This window comes from Barbus barbus (assembly GCF_936440315.1).
Source record: "Barbus barbus genome assembly, chromosome: 8".
Taxonomy (NCBI): Eukaryota; Metazoa; Chordata; class Actinopteri; order Cypriniformes; family Cyprinidae; genus Barbus; species Barbus barbus.
Window position 1 is genome coordinate 562,501 of NC_136736.1, and position 17,500 is coordinate 580,000.

General features: G+C 41.0%; 2 protein-coding genes across 3 annotated transcripts in view; both read right to left on the bottom strand.

Moving 5' to 3' along the window:
• Positions 1–5,927: 5,927 nt before the first annotated feature.
• Positions 5,928–9,628, bottom strand: thumpd1 (THUMP domain containing 1). Its single transcript, XM_079423674.1, has 4 exons — positions 9,288–9,628; positions 7,005–7,179; positions 6,649–6,897; positions 5,928–6,527 (listed from the first exon to the last, which is right to left on the bottom strand). Exons 1-4 carry the CDS (start codon positions 9,477–9,479, stop codon positions 6,145–6,147), a joined length of 999 nt encoding a protein of 332 aa, XP_079279800.1. The 5' UTR covers positions 9,480–9,628; the 3' UTR covers positions 5,928–6,144.
• Positions 9,629–13,324: 3,696 nt separating this feature from the next.
• The window catches only part of LOC306874155 (poly(A)-specific ribonuclease PARN), an 8,654-nt gene continuing 4,478 nt past the window's right edge, over positions 13,325–17,500 (bottom strand). The window contains exons 10-26 of one of the 2 annotated variants that reach the window (XM_079423973.1): positions 17,425–17,467; positions 17,273–17,353; positions 17,135–17,191; positions 16,971–17,048; positions 16,841–16,884; positions 16,723–16,765; positions 16,567–16,642; positions 16,283–16,393; positions 15,919–15,988; positions 15,786–15,841; positions 15,602–15,688; positions 15,446–15,520; positions 15,222–15,372; positions 15,034–15,140; positions 14,101–14,158; positions 13,911–14,029; positions 13,325–13,833 (exon numbers count right to left, since the gene is read on the bottom strand). In XM_079423973.1, the coding sequence (XP_079280099.1) occupies positions 13,784–13,833; positions 13,911–14,029; positions 14,101–14,158; positions 15,034–15,140; positions 15,222–15,372; positions 15,446–15,520; positions 15,602–15,688; positions 15,786–15,841; positions 15,919–15,988; positions 16,283–16,393; positions 16,567–16,642; positions 16,723–16,765; positions 16,841–16,884; positions 16,971–17,048; positions 17,135–17,191; positions 17,273–17,353; positions 17,425–17,467 (1,306 nt within the window). In that variant the 3' untranslated portion in view covers positions 13,325–13,783. The remainder of the gene's footprint in view (positions 13,834–13,910; positions 14,030–14,100; positions 14,159–15,033; positions 15,141–15,221; positions 15,373–15,445; positions 15,521–15,601; positions 15,689–15,785; positions 15,842–15,918; positions 15,989–16,282; positions 16,394–16,566; positions 16,643–16,722; positions 16,766–16,840; positions 16,885–16,970; positions 17,049–17,134; positions 17,192–17,272; positions 17,354–17,424; positions 17,468–17,500) is intronic. The other variant, XM_079423974.1, reaches the window with a different exon arrangement.

A 17,500-nucleotide genomic window follows, 5' to 3' on the forward strand; every position in this document is an offset into this window, starting at 1 on the left:
GCATTACAATGGATAAACTGAACTGATCTAATCACGGCCACACTTTCTATGAAGGCCTATCCATAATATTATATACACATTATATTCACATTTGTCAAGGGTTATAATGCATTCAGAATTCCTCATGATTGACTTAATCCTATATAATATTATAGATTTGGCATATATCTGTTTCTGTAGGGTGACCATATGGGCCATTCTTCCCAGACACGTACTGGCCAGGATTTCTACTTTGCCTAAAATATCTAGGTTTTGGCTTTGTTTGCGTGTGGTGTATGACTGTGTGGTGTCATAAAACATATGTCCTTATGTTTTCGAAACGCTCTCGAGGTACTCTGAATCAAAGCAATATAGAAATCCTGGCCAGGACATGTCCGGGAAGAATGGCATGTATGGTCACCCTAATTTCCACACAGTCATGAGTCAAGTCACCTTACTTATATAGCGCTTTTTACAATGCAAATTGTGTCAAAGCACTGCACAATATCAAAAAAAGGAAAATAAAGTGTCAATAAGTTTGAATAGTGTCTTTGCAATAAGGTCGGCGATATCGCTGGAAATGAAGCGTCCCCAACTAAGCAAGCCAGAGGCGACAGCGGCAAGGAACCAAAACTCCATCGGTGACAGAATAGAGAAAAAAACCTTGGGAGAAACCAGGCTCAGTCGGGGGGCCAATTCTCCTCTGGCCAAACAAACCAGCAGTTCAGTTCCAAACTGCAGCAAGTCAGGTTGAATGGGCTCAGCTGGTTCCAGTGGTCTTTTCCGATGGCTGTCTAAGTGGCGGGGTCCTCAATGGGGTTCTGTCTCTGGCGTTCATCCAGGTGTCTGGCCTCTGCCTACGATCAGGGACACATACGTCATCTCCCGGCGCTGATCCTCCATCTCAGGTGTTCGGTCATCTCAGATCATGTAATGGTTGGATCCAGACTGAAGTTCTGTAATTCCTGTTAATCCCGTGGCAGAAACGTAGAGACAAGCAGAGACATGATTAGCGTAGCTGCTGTTCCATCTAAGCAAAAATGATTTGTTCAACCCAAGCTAAAGAATAATAATAATGTACATTTGATCAGATATAACTGCAGTACAAGATTATAAGATGCATTATGTGAATGCTTGGCTAAAGAGATGTGTCTTTAATCTAGATTTAAACAGAGAGAGTGTGTCTGAACCCCGAATGTTATCAGGAAGGCTATTCCAGAGTTTGGGAGCCAAATGTGAAAAAGCTCTACCTCCTTTAGTGGACTTTGCTATCCTAGGTACTACCAAAAGTCCAGAGTTTTGCGACCTTAGAGAGCGGGTTGGATTGTAGCGTGGTAGAAGACAAGTTGGGTACGCAGGAGCTAAACCATTTAGGGCCTTATAGGCAAGTGATAATATTTTGTAAATGATACGGAACTGAATAGGTAGCCAGTGCAGAGACTGTAAAATTGGGGTAATATGATCATATTTTCTTGATCTGGTAAGAACTCTAGCCGCTGCATTTTGGACTATCTGTAGCTTGTTTATTGAAGATGCAGGACAACCAGCTAGCAGTGCATTACAATAGTCCAGTCTAGAGGTCATGAATGCATCAACTAGCTTTTCTGCATCAGAAGCAGGTAGCATGTTTCGAAGCTTGGCAATGTTTCTAAGATGGAAGAATGCTGTTTTTGTAACATGGGAAATATGATTTTCAAAGGACAAGTTGCTGTCTGATATAACACCCAGATTTTTGACTTTAGAGGACGTGATAGTGCATCTGTCTAGTTGCAAATTATAATCCACGAGATTATGTGTACTGTTTTTTGGTCCAATAAGTAATATCTCTGTCTTATCTGAATTTAGGAGGAGGAAATTATTGGTCATCCAATCTTTTACACTTTTTACACAATCTATCATCTTAGATAGTTTAGAAGTTTCATCTGGTCTTGTTGAGATATATAATTGAGTATCATCAGCATAGCAATGAAAACTTATCCCGTGTTTTCTAATAATATTTCCAAGGGGCAACATGTATATTGAAAATAGCAGAGGACCTAGGACAGATCCTTGTGATACTCCATACTTTACTGGTGATAATTGTGATGACTCCCCATTTAAATGAACAAAGTGGTAGCGATCGGACAGGTAGGATCTAAACCATCTTAAAGCCTGCCCTTGAATACCAGTATAGTTTTGTAATCGATCTATGAGTATGTCATGGTCTATAGTGTCAAACGCAGCACTAAGATCAAGTAATACTAGCAATGAGATGCAGCCTTGATCTGAAGCAAGAAGTCATTTGTAATTTTAACAAGTGCAGTTTCTGTGCTATGGTGAGGCCTGAAACCTGATTGAAATTCTTCATAGAGATAATTTTTTTGCAAAAAGGAGCATAATTGAGTAGACACAACTTTTTCTAAAATTTTTGACATAAACGGAAGATTTGAAATGGGTCTGTAATTTGCCAGTTCATTAGAATCTAGTTGTGGTTTCTTAATAAGAGGCTTAATAACCGCCAGCTTGAATGGTTTTGGGACGTGACCTAAAGATAACGATGAGTTAATAATATTGAGAAGCGGTTTTTCTGCTACGGGTAACAACTCTTTCAGTAGTTTAGTGGGTACAGGATCTAATAAACACGTTGTTGGTTTAGATGCACTGATAAGTTTATTTAGCTCTTCCTGTCCTATAGTTGTAAAGCACTGCAGTTTTTCTTTGGGTGCGATGAATGAAGCTGAAATACTAGACGCAGTAGAATCTACATTTGATATTGTATTTCTGATGTTATCTATTTTATCAGTAAAGAAATTCATAAAGTCATTACTATTAAACTGTGAGGGAATATTTAGATCGGGTGGTGTCTGTTTATTAGTTAGTCTAGCCACTGTGCTAAATAAGAACCTTGGATTGTTTTAGTTATTATCTATGAGTTTGTGGATATGCTCTGCCCTGCAGCTTTTAGAGCCTGTCTATAGCTGGACATACTGTTTTTCCACGCAATTCTAAAAACTTCTAATTTAGTTTTTCTCCATTTGCGCTCAAGAATACGAGTTTCTTTCTTGAGAGAATGGGTATAACTGTTGTACCATGGCACAGTACGTTTTTCTCTAACCTTTTTCAATTTGAGGGAGGCAACAGCTTCTAATGTATTAGAGAAGATAGTGCCCATGTTGCTAGTCATTTCGTCTAGTTCATGTGTATTTATGGGTACACAGAGCAGTTGAGAGAAATCAGGCAGGTTATTTGTGAATCTGTCTTTGGTGGCTGGAACAATAGTTCTCCCCGGACGATAACGTGGAGCCATATAACTAATATCAGTAATACGCAGCATGCACGATACAAGGAAATGATCAGTAACATCATCACTTTGAGGTACTATATCTATATCAGTAAGATCAAGTCCATGCGATATAATTAAATCTAGCGTATGATTAAAACGATGAGTGGGCCCGGTGACGTTTTGCTTGACTCCAAAAGAGTTTATTAGGTCAGTAAACGCTAATCGTTTGTATTATCAACGTGAATGTTAAAATCTCCGACAATTAGCAGTTTATCAACATTAACTAGTAGATCTGAGAGGAAATCTGCAAATTCTTTTAGGAAATCTGTATATGGCCCTGGCGGTCTATACACAGTAGCCAGAGCAAGAGACAGGAGAGATTTCTTTTGCATATCTAACAGTGTAACATTAAGCAGAAGTATTTCGAATTATTTAAACCTCCTGTATCCTGTTTTCTGAGTAACATTGAGAATATCACTATATATTTTTTATATATCACTATAATTTATCATGACTGATAAAGTGTTATGATGTTATTGAACAAGTCCTTTCAACTTGAAGTGTCATGATGCATTATAAAACTTCATTAACTTTATAATAATGTAATATAGTCATTAACTTTATAATGTGTGTGTTTAAATGGCTTTATGGATACTAAGTGCATACATGTCAGCTGTGTTATGTGCGGTTTTTCTGTTATAAATCTTTTAAATGTGAACTAAACCATCAGACAAAAAGATGGGGATATCTCTGGAGATGCATGTCTTTGGTAAGGATGGTGAATAACGCTAAATTCAGCTTACTGTGGATTTCAGTTGAAGAAAGTTCATCCTTCATGATAGCATCTCACAGAACGCCCATTAGGATGCCATTATCAGCTCGACAGACAACATCCAAAACTCTGGAGAATAGACTCAAAAACCTTCAAACAAATGTGTTAGCAAACATGTGGTACTTCATTCATGTTTCCTTTGACACAGAATTTGTCCCTAACACAGTTAATGAATCAAATGTTAAATTTCATTAACATATTTAAAAAGTCATTAGAGCTTAAGCTTGCCAAATAATTAATTTAGCACATTGAGGGGATATATTATTCAACCACCTAGTTTATTTATCAAAAAAGAATACTCCTTTTCTGACTTCTTGGCTGACCTGAAATGTACCCCTAAATATATTATGACTCAGTTATTAATTTGCATGCAACATGTGTTTACTTCATATCTTCAGTCAGAATGAGTGTCTGTCAGATATAATGATTAACTTTACTGAACACGAGACAATCAAGCGACGCTTCCTCTCGACTAACAATAACAATATCCGGAAGATTAATCCGTGTAAATATTAATAATAGTACATGTTTATGAAGTTTAAAGTAATAGAATAAAGATGTCTTTACCTGAGGGGAGTTTGAGTCTCGAGCTGTCAGTGAAACACGAGGGAAGTCAATCATCCTCATCCTCCTCTTCATCCTCCTCTTCATCCTCCTTCTCCTCTTCATCCTCCTCCTCCTCTTCATCCTCATCCTCCTCTTCATCCTCATCCTCCTCTTCATCCTCCTCCTCCTCTTCATCCTCACCCTCCTCTTCATCCTCCTCTTCATCTTCCTCCTCCTCTTCATCCTCATCCTCCTCCTCATCTTCCTCTTCATCCTCCTCATCCTCCCCACTGCTCTGTCTCTCACTCGATGTAAATATATGCTCCTACATGGATCTCCTTTTATCAAATTTGTTGCAGCGTAAGTTCGTAAACGTTTTATTGGATAATATTGTAGCAACAGCTGCTCTTTTCTTTGTTGGAAAGCTATTAAATTCAATTTCACTGCTATTACATATTTACTTATTTCAAGCATTATACTATTGCCACTGTTTTATGGCACAATATTAGAAGGTGAGACAGAATATACAAACAAACAAACAAACATGAAGGATGAAGTTGGTGCTGTTTTTGACTCCAAGCTAAACAAGATTAAATCTTGAAATCTGTCCATCTCAAGGAGGAAGAGGAGGAAGGATGTTAAAGGTCACACTCCATGCCATCTGACACACTGTAGGAGCCCGACCTCAGCTGACACACACACACACACACACTCAGGTGTCTAATTAGACTTCTATTGTTTTTCTGTACAGCTAGCTAGAACTACTACCCTACACACCAAACCTAACAGAAGACTTAGCATATTTGTTTCTTTCCTTTATTATGAGAATGTCCCCAAAGTGAGGTTTTCTCAGGTTTCTCTCACTTCTAAGTACATTTTTTCTCTGAAATATGATTCTGAAATATTAAAATGTAAATCAAACTGTTCAGTAAAGCCATGTGAGTGAACACAGGTGTCATTAGTGTGAAGCGCTCCTGCAGATATATCTCTGTAATGAAGCACTGCTGCGGGTCATCAGCGTGACCCCTGTCTCCTGCCATCAGGAAAGGTCACGGTGAAGGCTAATCCTCGTCTCCAGAGATCACTATTGTTTCACAACGCCATGACCTTTAACACCACACTGACCCCGAGACGCCCGCCTGCTTATTCACAACAATCAGGACTCAGCTTCCGCTTCAGCACACACTAAACCCCTGCAGACGCTTCAGAATCAATCAACAGTTCAGGAGCACTTCTGAGGATCTGGCAGCAATCAGAAAAGACAACTGTGTTTTTCAAAGCCTATTTTATATAATGAAACATCACACGTGATTTCAGTTGTTTTATTGGATTTCCACACCTCGGTCTTCTTTTCAGAGGAAAATGTCTCCAAAATGACACAAGAATCCCGTACAATGAACAGAAACTGTTAATATCACCCAAAATACAGAAGTAAAAACAAAGACATCCAGGTGAAGCCTGAACAAAACACATAAACTGTGTAGAAATGGTTTTAAAAATGCAGCCAGAGTCATGTGACACACATTCACTCAAGCTCCGCCTCCTTCATCCCGTTGCCAGCGGTGATGTCGCAGCTCTCTGCGCTCCCATCCACTTTCCCTCCATCCCCGTGTTCCTGCATCTGATTGGCTGCTTCCTGTGGGGTTGTGTTCTGATTGGCTGCGTCCTGCGGGCCCATGTTCTGATTGGCTGGTTCCTGCAGGCCTGTGCTCTGATTGGCTGGTTCCTGAGGGCCTGTGCTCTGATTGGTGGGCTCCTTGGCCACTTCCTGCAGGTTGTACTTGCGGAAGAGCGTGTAGTCCTTGAGGACGCTGACGCAGCAGACTGCCTTGATGATCTCGATGATGATGGAGAGCTCAGGGTTGGTCAGATCCACCTTATTCAGTGGATTCAGCTTCCCCACCAGACCTAACACCAGCAGAGAACAGACAGCCATGAGAAATGAGAGTGTGTGTGAGTGAGTGTGTGTGTAAGTGTGTTATAGTGTGTGTGTGTGTGTGTGTGTGAGTAAGTGTGTGTGCTGCTGTACCAGCCACAGCTGTGATGACCTCCTCTCTCTTGTTGTGGCTGCTGTTTCTGGCTTTGAAGCAGATCTGGTATGTGGCTCGCAGCGGCGCTCTGAACCAGCGCTCCAGAAACACACTCAGGAACTTCTCCATGTCCTCGGGAAACGCCTTACATGTGGCACTGACCGGCAGCATGCGCAGGATCACACGTGACTTCCTCTTCTTCGTCTGATGGAGGTCTGACAGAATGTGATGCACCAGCTGCTCTGGGTCTGAGAGAGAGAGAGAGAGAGAGACACACACACACACACACACACACAGAGAGGTTATGATCTGAACTTGAGGTGCTCTGATGGAGCTCATGATCTGATTCTCTCACCGACTCCATGCGTGCGAATGAACACCACGTTATTAGCTCCGCTCTCCACCGCACTGAACCTCTGCTGATGTGTCTTTATAGACGACTGTATCTGAGACACTTCCTTCTTCAGAGCCGCCTCGGCGTCTTCATCATCCTCCTCCTCCTCACTGAGACTGCCCTGTGTGTCTGCAGGCTGTAACACATACAGTAACACATCTCTATAGTGATAGTCTACAGCAGGGGTTCTCAAAGTCTACATTCAAAGGTCCAAATATGAATTGTCATCAGGGTCAAAGGTCCAGACCGGAACAAATTGGTTATTACAAAACTTGCTTTTAATAAAGATACATAACATGCATAACAAATCAACACTAATAAAAAAAAAAATTAAATAAAGTGCACTTTGCATTCAAAATACATTAATAACGAGTGAAAAACAATTAATTTAAGTGTCAGCATTAGAAGTCGACACTTCTAATGAAATCGTTTCTAGCGATCAATGATTAATATATGATGCCGATTTTTTGGCCTAATTCCCCCCCCAGGGCACGGCACAAGATAGTAGTAGTAGTATTAGTAGCCTAATTTATAGTAATAATACATAGCTCAAAACTTAAGCACTTTCTCAAAACAGTTCTGAAGCTTTTTGTTTATGTTTGCTGACAGACAGCAGTGTTTCCCACAGACTTGCAAATGCAAACTGATTCTCTGCCAGCAGGAGGCGCTGTTGGAGCGGCAGATATAGTGGTTTCCCCGGTAACGACTGTAATCAAATACTATACTGAGCTCACAAACCCTACATCACAGGAAAGACCAAATGAAAACCACATCGAGCTTTTCTGAAAATGGTCAGTTCTTTTCAAAGATACATTCATATAAAAACCCCTGTGCCGCATTTTTATTTTGAAATGTACAATGCTCATGTTTCAACGAAGTATAAGCCTTTTGGAAAACCTAGCTATTTGTGCAGTTTTGATATTGTGACTGGCCACCACAAATACCTCAATTTATGGGAAACACTGGACATTGCTATAAGTCAAATGGCCATATAAGTGATAACAAAAAAATAAAAAATTACTCTATAGTGATAGTATAGTGATACTCTATAGTGACAGTGATAGTATAGTGATACTCTATAGTGATAGTATAGTGATACTCTGTAGTGATAGAATAGTGATACTCTGTAGTGATAGTATAGTGATACTCTGTAGTGACAGTGACAGTATAGTGATACTCTGTAGTGACAGTGACAGTATAGTGATACTCTGTAGTGATAGTATAGTGATACTCTGTAGTGATAGTATAGTGATACTCTGTAGTGACAGTGATAGTATAGTGATACTCTGTAGTGACAGTGATAGTATAGTGATACTCTGTAGTGATAGTATAGTGATACTCTGTAGTGATAGTATAGTGATACTCTGTAGTGATAGTATAGTGATACTCTGTAGTGACAGTGATAGTATAGTGATACTCTATAGTGATAGTGATAGTATAGTGATACTCTGTAGTGATAGAATAGTGATACTCTGTAGTGATAGTATAGTGATACTCTGTAGTGACAGTGACAGTATAGTGATACTCTGTAGTGATAGAATAGTGATACTCTGTAGTGATAGTATAGTGATATTCTATAGTGACAGTGACAGTATAGTGATACTCTGTAGTGATAGTATAGTGATACTCTATAGTGACAGTGATAGTATAGTGATACTCTGTAGTGATAGTATAGTGATACTCTGTAGTGATAGTATAGTGATACTCTATAGTGACAGTGACAGTATAGTGATACTCTGTAGTGATAGTATAGTGATACTCTATAGTGACAGTGATAGTATAGTGATACTCTGTTGTGATAGTATAGTGATACTCTATAGTGACAGTGACAGTATAGTGATACTCTGTAGTGATAGTATAGTGATACTCTATAGTGACAGTGATAGTATAGTGATACTCTGTAGTGATAGTATAGTGATACTCTATAGTGACAGTGATAGTATAGTGATACTCTATAGTGATAGTGTAGTGATACTCTGTAGTGATAGTATAGTGATACTCTACAGTGATAGTATAGTGATACTCTATAGTGACAGTGATAGTATAGTGATACTCTATAGTGATAGTATAGTGATACTCTGTAGTGATAGTATAGTGATACTCTGTAGTGATAGTATAGTGATACTCTGTAGTGATAGTATAGTGATACTCTGTAGTGATAGTATAGTGATACTCTACAGTGATAGTATAGTGATACTCTATAGACCATATGCACTAGAAAGTAAAACGCATATCTGACATCACCTGCTCAGGGCCGTAGAGCGCGTCCGCGTACTCGTTGAGCAGACTGAAGGCTTCACTCGTGCACTTACGCTCGTTCATGTTACAGGTGACGAGCACGCCCTGCGCGCCCACCTCCAGCTCGCGGGAGCCCCGCTGCTTCTTGTGCGCGTATCCGCCGAAGTGCCTCCTGCTCCTTTTGCGCGTCTCAGACATGACTGCTCTTTATCAAACACTCTCTCTGCTGCTTGTTCTGAATGAAGCGATGAAGAAACTCCAGCTTAAACGCGCTCCTCACGCGCGTGTGTTTGTGTCTGTCGCGCTCCACGCTCTCCTCCGCTCGCGTCATACAGAGCGCCGAGTGGGACATGTGATTACGAAACGCGTTTGACGGCGCGAGTTACAAGACCATGCATCACACCCGTTTTCTTTTTTTTTTAAGTTATGAAAATATATAGAATGACATTTGTATTTGTATAAAAAACGTTTTCCTAACACTATACTGTTTAAAGCCTTTGTGCACAATGTATTATAAAAGTAATTCAAGATTCAAGAGTTTTATTTGTCACATACACAATTATACAGAGTATAACCAGCAGTGACATGTAGGTCATTTGAACATGAACATAATTATATTACTACAATGTATTACAACGTATGTATTACTACGAACATTAACATAATTCATAATGTTCGTTGTAATACATTGAATTATTTATGAATTGAGTTAAAATGCATTACAAAATTAGCAGATTCTTTATTGTATGTGAAATTGATTGCTTTAATGCATTATATTGTTTAAAGGTGCGACAATGCATACATATTATAATGTATTATATATCTTAGTTTATTATCAGGTGGATTATAATGCATATTAAATAAATATATGAAGCATTATATATATATATACACACACACACTAAATAAATTGGTAGCAAATGTATTATAGACTATGTACAGTCAAACCAACATTTATTCAGACACCTTCAAAATTTCTCCCATTATTACAGTTTATTGGCTATAGTTTAGAAGATGGTAATAAAATATGAGAAGAGCTCAGAGATAAACTGTCAGATCAAACTGATCTTGATAATGTCAGATAACTGATAGAAAGGTATGTAATGAATTGGGTTGAATAGCTGTCAGCTGATAAATTTAAGAACACAATTAGATAAAACCAATTACCAAGCAATGCTTCATTTAGTTCAGTCTGTGGAGGAAAAACATCACATTAGCAATTAAAGAAAGAACACTGAAGCAAAACATGCTCAGCTCAGAGTGTCCAGCGCTCATGTTTCCTTCTGACACTACAGCAAAAGATAGAAATAACGGACTCAAACCAGTTTTAGCTGATTATAATACTAGTGCTCTAATCATTGTGGCCTCCACTGTACATTTCCCATCAAACCGTGTTCATCTTTCCTGTATCAGTTATGTTTTTAGGTGACACTCATATAAAAATGAATGAAAAAGAATGCATTGATGAGTGTGAAGAAGGTTCTATGAACTTTGGCATATGAAAGCCAGCTTTTCCCTGCTGCGGCACGCACTTCTGTAACTCCAGAGATGCTGCAGGTACTGTGCTCTCCTCACCTGAAGTGCACATTAATGTCTTCCTCGACACTCATTTCACTTCTGTGTGTCATAGTCAAGAAAAAAATAATGCAGGGAGGGACATGATCTTCTCTGAGGAACTGATAAAGCAGCTGAAGGAGTGTTGTTTCATTAGATGAGCTTGATTCCTCCTGTAGATCCCAGCACTAGTGTTCCCAATGGAAGGACATATACTACAGCGATGGGCAGGACTGCTGGAACACCGTCAGCTGCTCAGGGACTGAAGACCGCTGCATTACAGCAACTGGTGAGAGTCCAGAAGAGACTCGAGGCATTGTGTGTTCCCCTCCATCATTAACCCTTGGGTGTTGTTCGGTCATTTTTGACCAAAGAATTGTACATTGTTTTTTTTTACTTCATCAGAATGGTACAAAACTTGGTAAAACTTAAAAATAGTGAAAAACCTTGACCTGTAGAAATTTTAACTTTGGTAAGCATTCGACTCGGCGTGAACCAAAGAATATGGCCTACTGCTGGCGCTCGAGGGTTTTAGACAGGTCACGGGCTGCCATCGACTCAAGAGCGGAAGAAAACAGATACAAGAGACCTTCGGTGCTTGGCCCCTAAATATAATACATTCAATTCATTGAGAAATAAATAATTGACCACTACACAAACACCACCAAAGGATTAATGGTCTTATTTAATCTTATTAAACTTGATACATTTGTGACCCTGCAGCACAAAAGCAGTCATCTGTAGCACAGCTATATTTGTAGCAATATTATCCTATCATAAACCATACATCAATGGAAAGATTATTTATTCAGCTTTCAGATGATGCAGAAATTCCAATTTAAAAAACTGACCCTTATGACTGGTTTTGTGCTCCAGAGTCACATATGAGTGACCAACTCAGACTAAACCGGTGTTTTCTCTCTTTTCTTCAGTGACTAACAGAGGCCTGATAATGCTTGTAAAAGGCTGCATCTCTACATATATTTGTGGGGCCTTTAAATGTTTTTATTCGGGATGTTTCGTGTTGTGAAGAGCATCACCCAGAGCTTCAGAAACAGCGCTGATGAAAGCATCTCCCAGAGCATCCTCCAGAGCTTCATGCATAGAGGAGCTAAGAGCGTCAGCAAGAGACTGGTGTATAACGACGCTAAGAACGTCACTGACAGACTCATGCATTACCGGGCTATAACAGTCAGGCTAGAAAGTCCTACTATAGAGTGGCATATAACAATGCTAAGAGCGTCAAGCAGAGCTTCCTGTTCTCTGTTCTCCTACTTCCTGTGGCTCTGAATCCAGACATGCTGTACAGAATATATGCTTCTGCTGTGCTATCATTTTATAAAATAAAGAAAAAGTGAAAGAAAAAAAAAAAAAAAAGTCTGCGTGCTAATTCGGTGTTTAAATATGATTTTGTAGGCTAAATAAAACCTTTAAATTGTGGCTATTAACAAGGCCTGTATCAAAGTGAAAATATCACAATCAATAAGATAAATGAAAGCTTTTATTTGGCATTGCTGAACTCTAGAGTCAGTTTTCCTAACTATCAAGCGACTCTGATGTCGTTCCTGAACTAAAAGCATGTTAAACTGTTTGACTGGCCTGCGCCAGAGATTATATATTTATTCAATTGTATTTTGTATCTTTCACCATACCTTCTGACTCTGATCCATATTGATCTCGAGCTGTAACGGTCATCACCGAGGGAGAGATCAGATGAACCGTTCATTCTGCCGTTAAACCGTCCGAGAGACTGCTTCGAAGGAAATTTGAATTTAAGCGCCAACCGGATTTCCGTTTAATCTTCGCGCGTAAATAACAGACCTCTAGAAGAGCAGACCGGTAATAATGGGATTCTCAGAAAATTGAAAACAAATGGAAATTTCTCTCTCAAATTAAACAATCAGTTTCTTCAAATTTAATCAGCAGTCATTCATGAAAAAAAAAAAAAAAGTTTATAATTTTTGTATGCGTTTCTTCATATTCGTTATCCTGAAACCATGCACACCGAGTCCGAAAAAAATAATAATAATAATAAATAAAAAAATAAAAGGGCAAAAATAGTACTAAATGGAGTCTTCAAGCGGCGAGGATGATTTCGTTGTTTTTATGACGGACAAATTTCGGAGGTAGTGTAAACGTGATTGACAGTGAGAGGTCTTATTTAACGTGCGAAAACTTCTGACTCCGTGTGCAGTGATCTTAAGAATAATTTAGTGAATGAGTCTGACTGTAGTAGAGGTTTCTCATCACTCGGCTCTAAATATGGAGCTACTGGAGTCACTTCATTTTGCTATAATCCAGCAGTGAGGTCTGAGGATCAATCCTACACTTATATATAAACACATATCTTAAACAGCGGTGTTGCGCTAGTTTTGTCCCCTGTATCATTCTGAATCTGTAATAAAGAGCAATATCAGAAAGATCTGAACAAGGCAAAGCCAATCATTGGTTAACTCGGTTCAGTCTGAATGAACAGCTCGACACAGACGTACTAAGAAAGACTCTTTAATTTCATCTCCCCTGGAAAAGGGAACATTTCAACATTTCATACAAAAAAAAAAATACAAGGATATGAACAGGACATTCGTGATGACATCATCAGACATTCTTTGACACGCGTTGTTCTTTTTCTCACCGTTAAACTAAAGATGAAAAACCCTCACAAGGAATAAATAAACCTGCAGGACACAGACACTTAAAATGAGGGAGCACTGTCAGAAACCAGGTTAAAATACTACAGGACACTCATACTCTCACTCATACTCAGACAGGAAATGGCTCAGTAACTTCAGCACCTTTAAAACGCTCTGAACTTGGGCCACGCGAGGAGAGGTCACAGGAGGTCACAGACGACACACGCTGGGCGTCAGGAGATAAGTGCAGACTTCCGATTGGCTGTCGATTACACCCGGACTGAGCGAGGCTTCCGATTGGCTGCTGAGCCGTCGCTACCAAACCTGAGGAACGTCGAAGAGCGGCGGCGGCGGCGCTTCAGAAGCTGTGCGACAGAAAACAATCAAACGCTGGAGTTCAGCGGACGAGAGCTACGTGCCGTACGTCAATGTAAACGCTCACCGTCTGACTTCCTCTTCTTGTGTCTGCGGCTCCTTTTACCTTGACTCTGATTGGCTGAGGAGTCCTCGGGCTCCGCCTCCTCCTGCACTGGACTCACGGAGGCTCTGCCCTCATCAGGCCTGGACAAACAGCAGCCAATCAGACGGAGTCACGGCATCATGCAAGTGCGTTAAAGGGGCGGGGCACTTACTGCAGTCTGGGCCAATCACAGGAGCCAGCGACCTCAGCGTTCGTCTGCGAGCAGCTTCCTGTGACAAACGAAATTAAACATCTCATGGGAAAGGTGCAGTATGCAATATTGACAGCTAGTGGTTAAAATGGGTAGAGCTGTCCAAATTCAATATGGTTTCTCCCCCGTCTTCAGACTCTATGCTCTGAGAAAACTCAACAGGAACATGCTTAAATGATAATGGAAGGCGACAAGCTTTGAGTCGATTTATTTTGCACGTTTAAATATGCCTCTGGTCATAGAGCTTTTTAGTTGCATGCCGAGGCTTTAGATCAGGTAGAATCTGCGACCTCTGACCCAGTTTGTTTGCTGGCTTCCATGGCTGCATAACGCTGGGTTTTCTGACAACTGGCAACCCAGATCGTTGAAATATCATTGGATAAACTGTCAGTGGGCGGAGTCACAGACCAAAACAAACAGACATTCTGACACGGAACAAACATTTTCAAAGGAGAATAACTGGCTGTAACAGTTTTTCAGAGAAACATGAACTTTACATGATTGCTAAATATCTGCAAATGTATGACTGTTTTTATGCTTTAGTGCAGTCAAAATTACATGCAGCTCCTTGAATGAAATAAACGGGTCTAAAAAGACAGCAGTGTTACCATAAATGTTTATTAAATGCTAAATTATAATAAAAATGACAGAAGATAAATATAATTGGAATCACTTTCAGAGAGATTTTTTCCAGGTGATAAGCAAAAACACTGACAGCCAATCAGAATCCATCTGACTTTAAAGAAGCTTGGGGAAAAAAAAAAAAAAAAAAAAAAAAAAAAAAAAAAAAAAAAAAAAAAAAAAAAAAAAAAAAAAGAGGCGGCAGATGACAAAACTGCAACGCATTTATAATGAACAACTTTTTCATCTGTTGGTGTGGACACTAATACTGACCGTCAGTCTTGATCTTCTTGACGCTGCTGTAGTTCGTCCAGCTGCTGTCAGCATCGTGATTCTGCTCCTCTAGAGACGGACTGATGCTCCTCTTGACCGCCTGCAGCCTGAACACACACACACACACTCATATGGTCAGATGACTGCCTGACTGGTGGCGCGCATCTGAGGGACTCTGTGGGACTCACCGGCTGAAGCCCGAGGCGGCGCTGTAGGATGTGTCCGCCCAGCCGTCATTGGTCCACCTCCTGCTGGTGTGTGTGCTCTTCTGTCTGGACTGCAGGTACTCGGCGTAGGTCTGGATGCGGTAGCTCTCGGCGTAGCGGCTGGTGTTCATGGCTGCACAGACGGCAGATGTTAGCAGACAATCGGCTCACGCTGAAACTCAGCAGAGCATCTGAGAGTCTCTCACCTATCTGAACCTGCTCCGTCTGACTGAGACACACAAACGCCGACATGTCATCGATCCACGACACCTGGATGTTCCCTGAGACACGGCAGACACAGATCAGCACACACACAGACAGATGAGAGAGTGTGTGTGTGTGTGTGAGTGAGTGAGTGTTACCGAAGGCGCTGAAGAGCTGGTACAGGTCGCTAGTCTTCCACTCTTTGGGGAACGTGACGTACAGGACATGATCTCTCTTGGGCTGCACTGAACACACAAAACATTTGATAACTGACACTGTATAATGCTTGAATGAGACACACTGTGTATATTGAGAATAAGAGTGTGTGTCTCTAACTCTTACGGTCAGGTCCACTCATGTTCATGTATGGAATGTCAATCACCCTCATCAGGAATAATCTGGAAAACACATGACCTCATATGAGAGACCGATTCAGACCCGTGTGCATGTGTGCGTGTGGGGGGGGGGGGCTCACTTGTTGTAGAAGGGTTCGAGGAGTTTGGAGCGAGCAGAGATGTAACTCTTTGGAGGCGTGAGAAAAGACCCTGAGAGTAAAAGACAAACACAAAGAACTTAAAAAACCTGCTGATAAACAGACAATTCAGACCGAATTTAGATTAGAGGAGCAGATCTAAAGCTGTTGTAACTCACACACACAGTATTTTAACAGCAAAATGCCACACTACTGAACAAGACTGATGATTGATATGCTTTAACTGGTTGGTTTGGTTCATGAATTTCATTACTCTTAATTATTCATAAGACTCTTTAAATATTACTATGGGGAAAAAATGCTTCTGGAAGCAGATCACTGCTCGCGCACACACACACACACACACCCAGGTAGTTTGCCATGGAGATGAAGCACAGTCCAGTGATGAAGGCGTCATAACCGGCTTCATGAAGCTGCTCCGTGGACGTGTCGTAACTCTGGAGGCCTTCAGGACACTCTGAACACACACACACACACACACACACACACGTATGAGGCTGGAGAGCAACAGGTGTGACGCGAGTCTGAACGCGTGAGTGTGAATCTGAATGAGTGAGAGTCATGTGCACACGTTTGAGTCTGAATGCGTTTATATGATTGTGTGTGTGTGTGTGAGAGAGAATGTGTTACCGGTGGTGGGTGATTTGAAGGGTTTCTCTCTCAGCTGTTTGTGCAGTTCAGCCAGTGATGTGTTGCTAATGATCTCCTGTCACACAAACACACACATTAAACACACTGCTCCAGATCACTACTGAACACACACACACACACACACACACGTGACACCTTGAAGGGCTGCGTGGACGCCATCAGCTTGGTGTCTAACAGCCTGAAACACAGAAAGAGAGAGCGTGAGCTAGTGCAGATGTGAACAGTGATGCACATGATCACGTGATCAGGTTACCTGGGAAACACAGACATGGCCACCTCCTTAAAGTCATCCAGCTCCTGTAACACACACACACACACACAGAGCTGATCAGACTGTGACATGCCACACTTCCCCACAATCCTCCAGTGCATGCTCATGTTACCTCAGGCAGCGGCCCACAGAACTGATGGATGGTGTGCATGACGTCCAGCAGCATGTTGTGGCCCACCACCAGTTTGCCCTGCGTCACACACACAAGCAGGTCAGGATGGGTCATATCAGAATAATAAGAGTGTGTGTGAGAGAGAGAGAGAGAGAGATACTCACAGATTTAGAGATGGCTCTGATAACCCTGGAGAAACCCACAGCATCATTCAGCTCCTCCTGCAACACACACGATCAGTCAATGAACACTTCACATCACGGCATCATTCATCCAGAGGTCATGTGACTGAACACACACACCTGCTCTCTCAGCTGCTTCTGCTGCTCTCTCCTCCTCCTCTCCTCTTCATCCACCTTACTGATCTGAATGAACCGCTCCTTCTGATAACACACACACACACGATCAGAGCCTGATTGTTATATAATGTGCACTAACGAGTGTGTGTTTGTACCTTCTCTGTCTCCAGCGTCTCCACGTGAAGACCTTTAGAATACCTGAAACACAGAAAACACCAGACGAGTAAAGAG

What these genes read in the sequence shown, in the direction of transcription:
- thumpd1 (XM_079423674.1), bottom strand. Translation starts at nt 9,479, where the DNA reads ATGTCTGAGACGCGCAAAAGGAGCAGGAGGCACTTCGGCGGATACGCG. An exon ending in CATTCGCACGCATGGAGTCG is followed by an intron (nt 6,898 to 7,004) that starts GTGAGAGAATCA and finishes TCTCTCTCTCAG; the next exon opens with ACCCAGAGCAGCTGGTGCAT. An exon ending in GGTCATCACAGCTGTGGCTG is followed by an intron (nt 6,528 to 6,648) that starts GTACAGCAGCAC and finishes TGCTGGTGTTAG; the next exon opens with GTCTGGTGGGGAAGCTGAAT.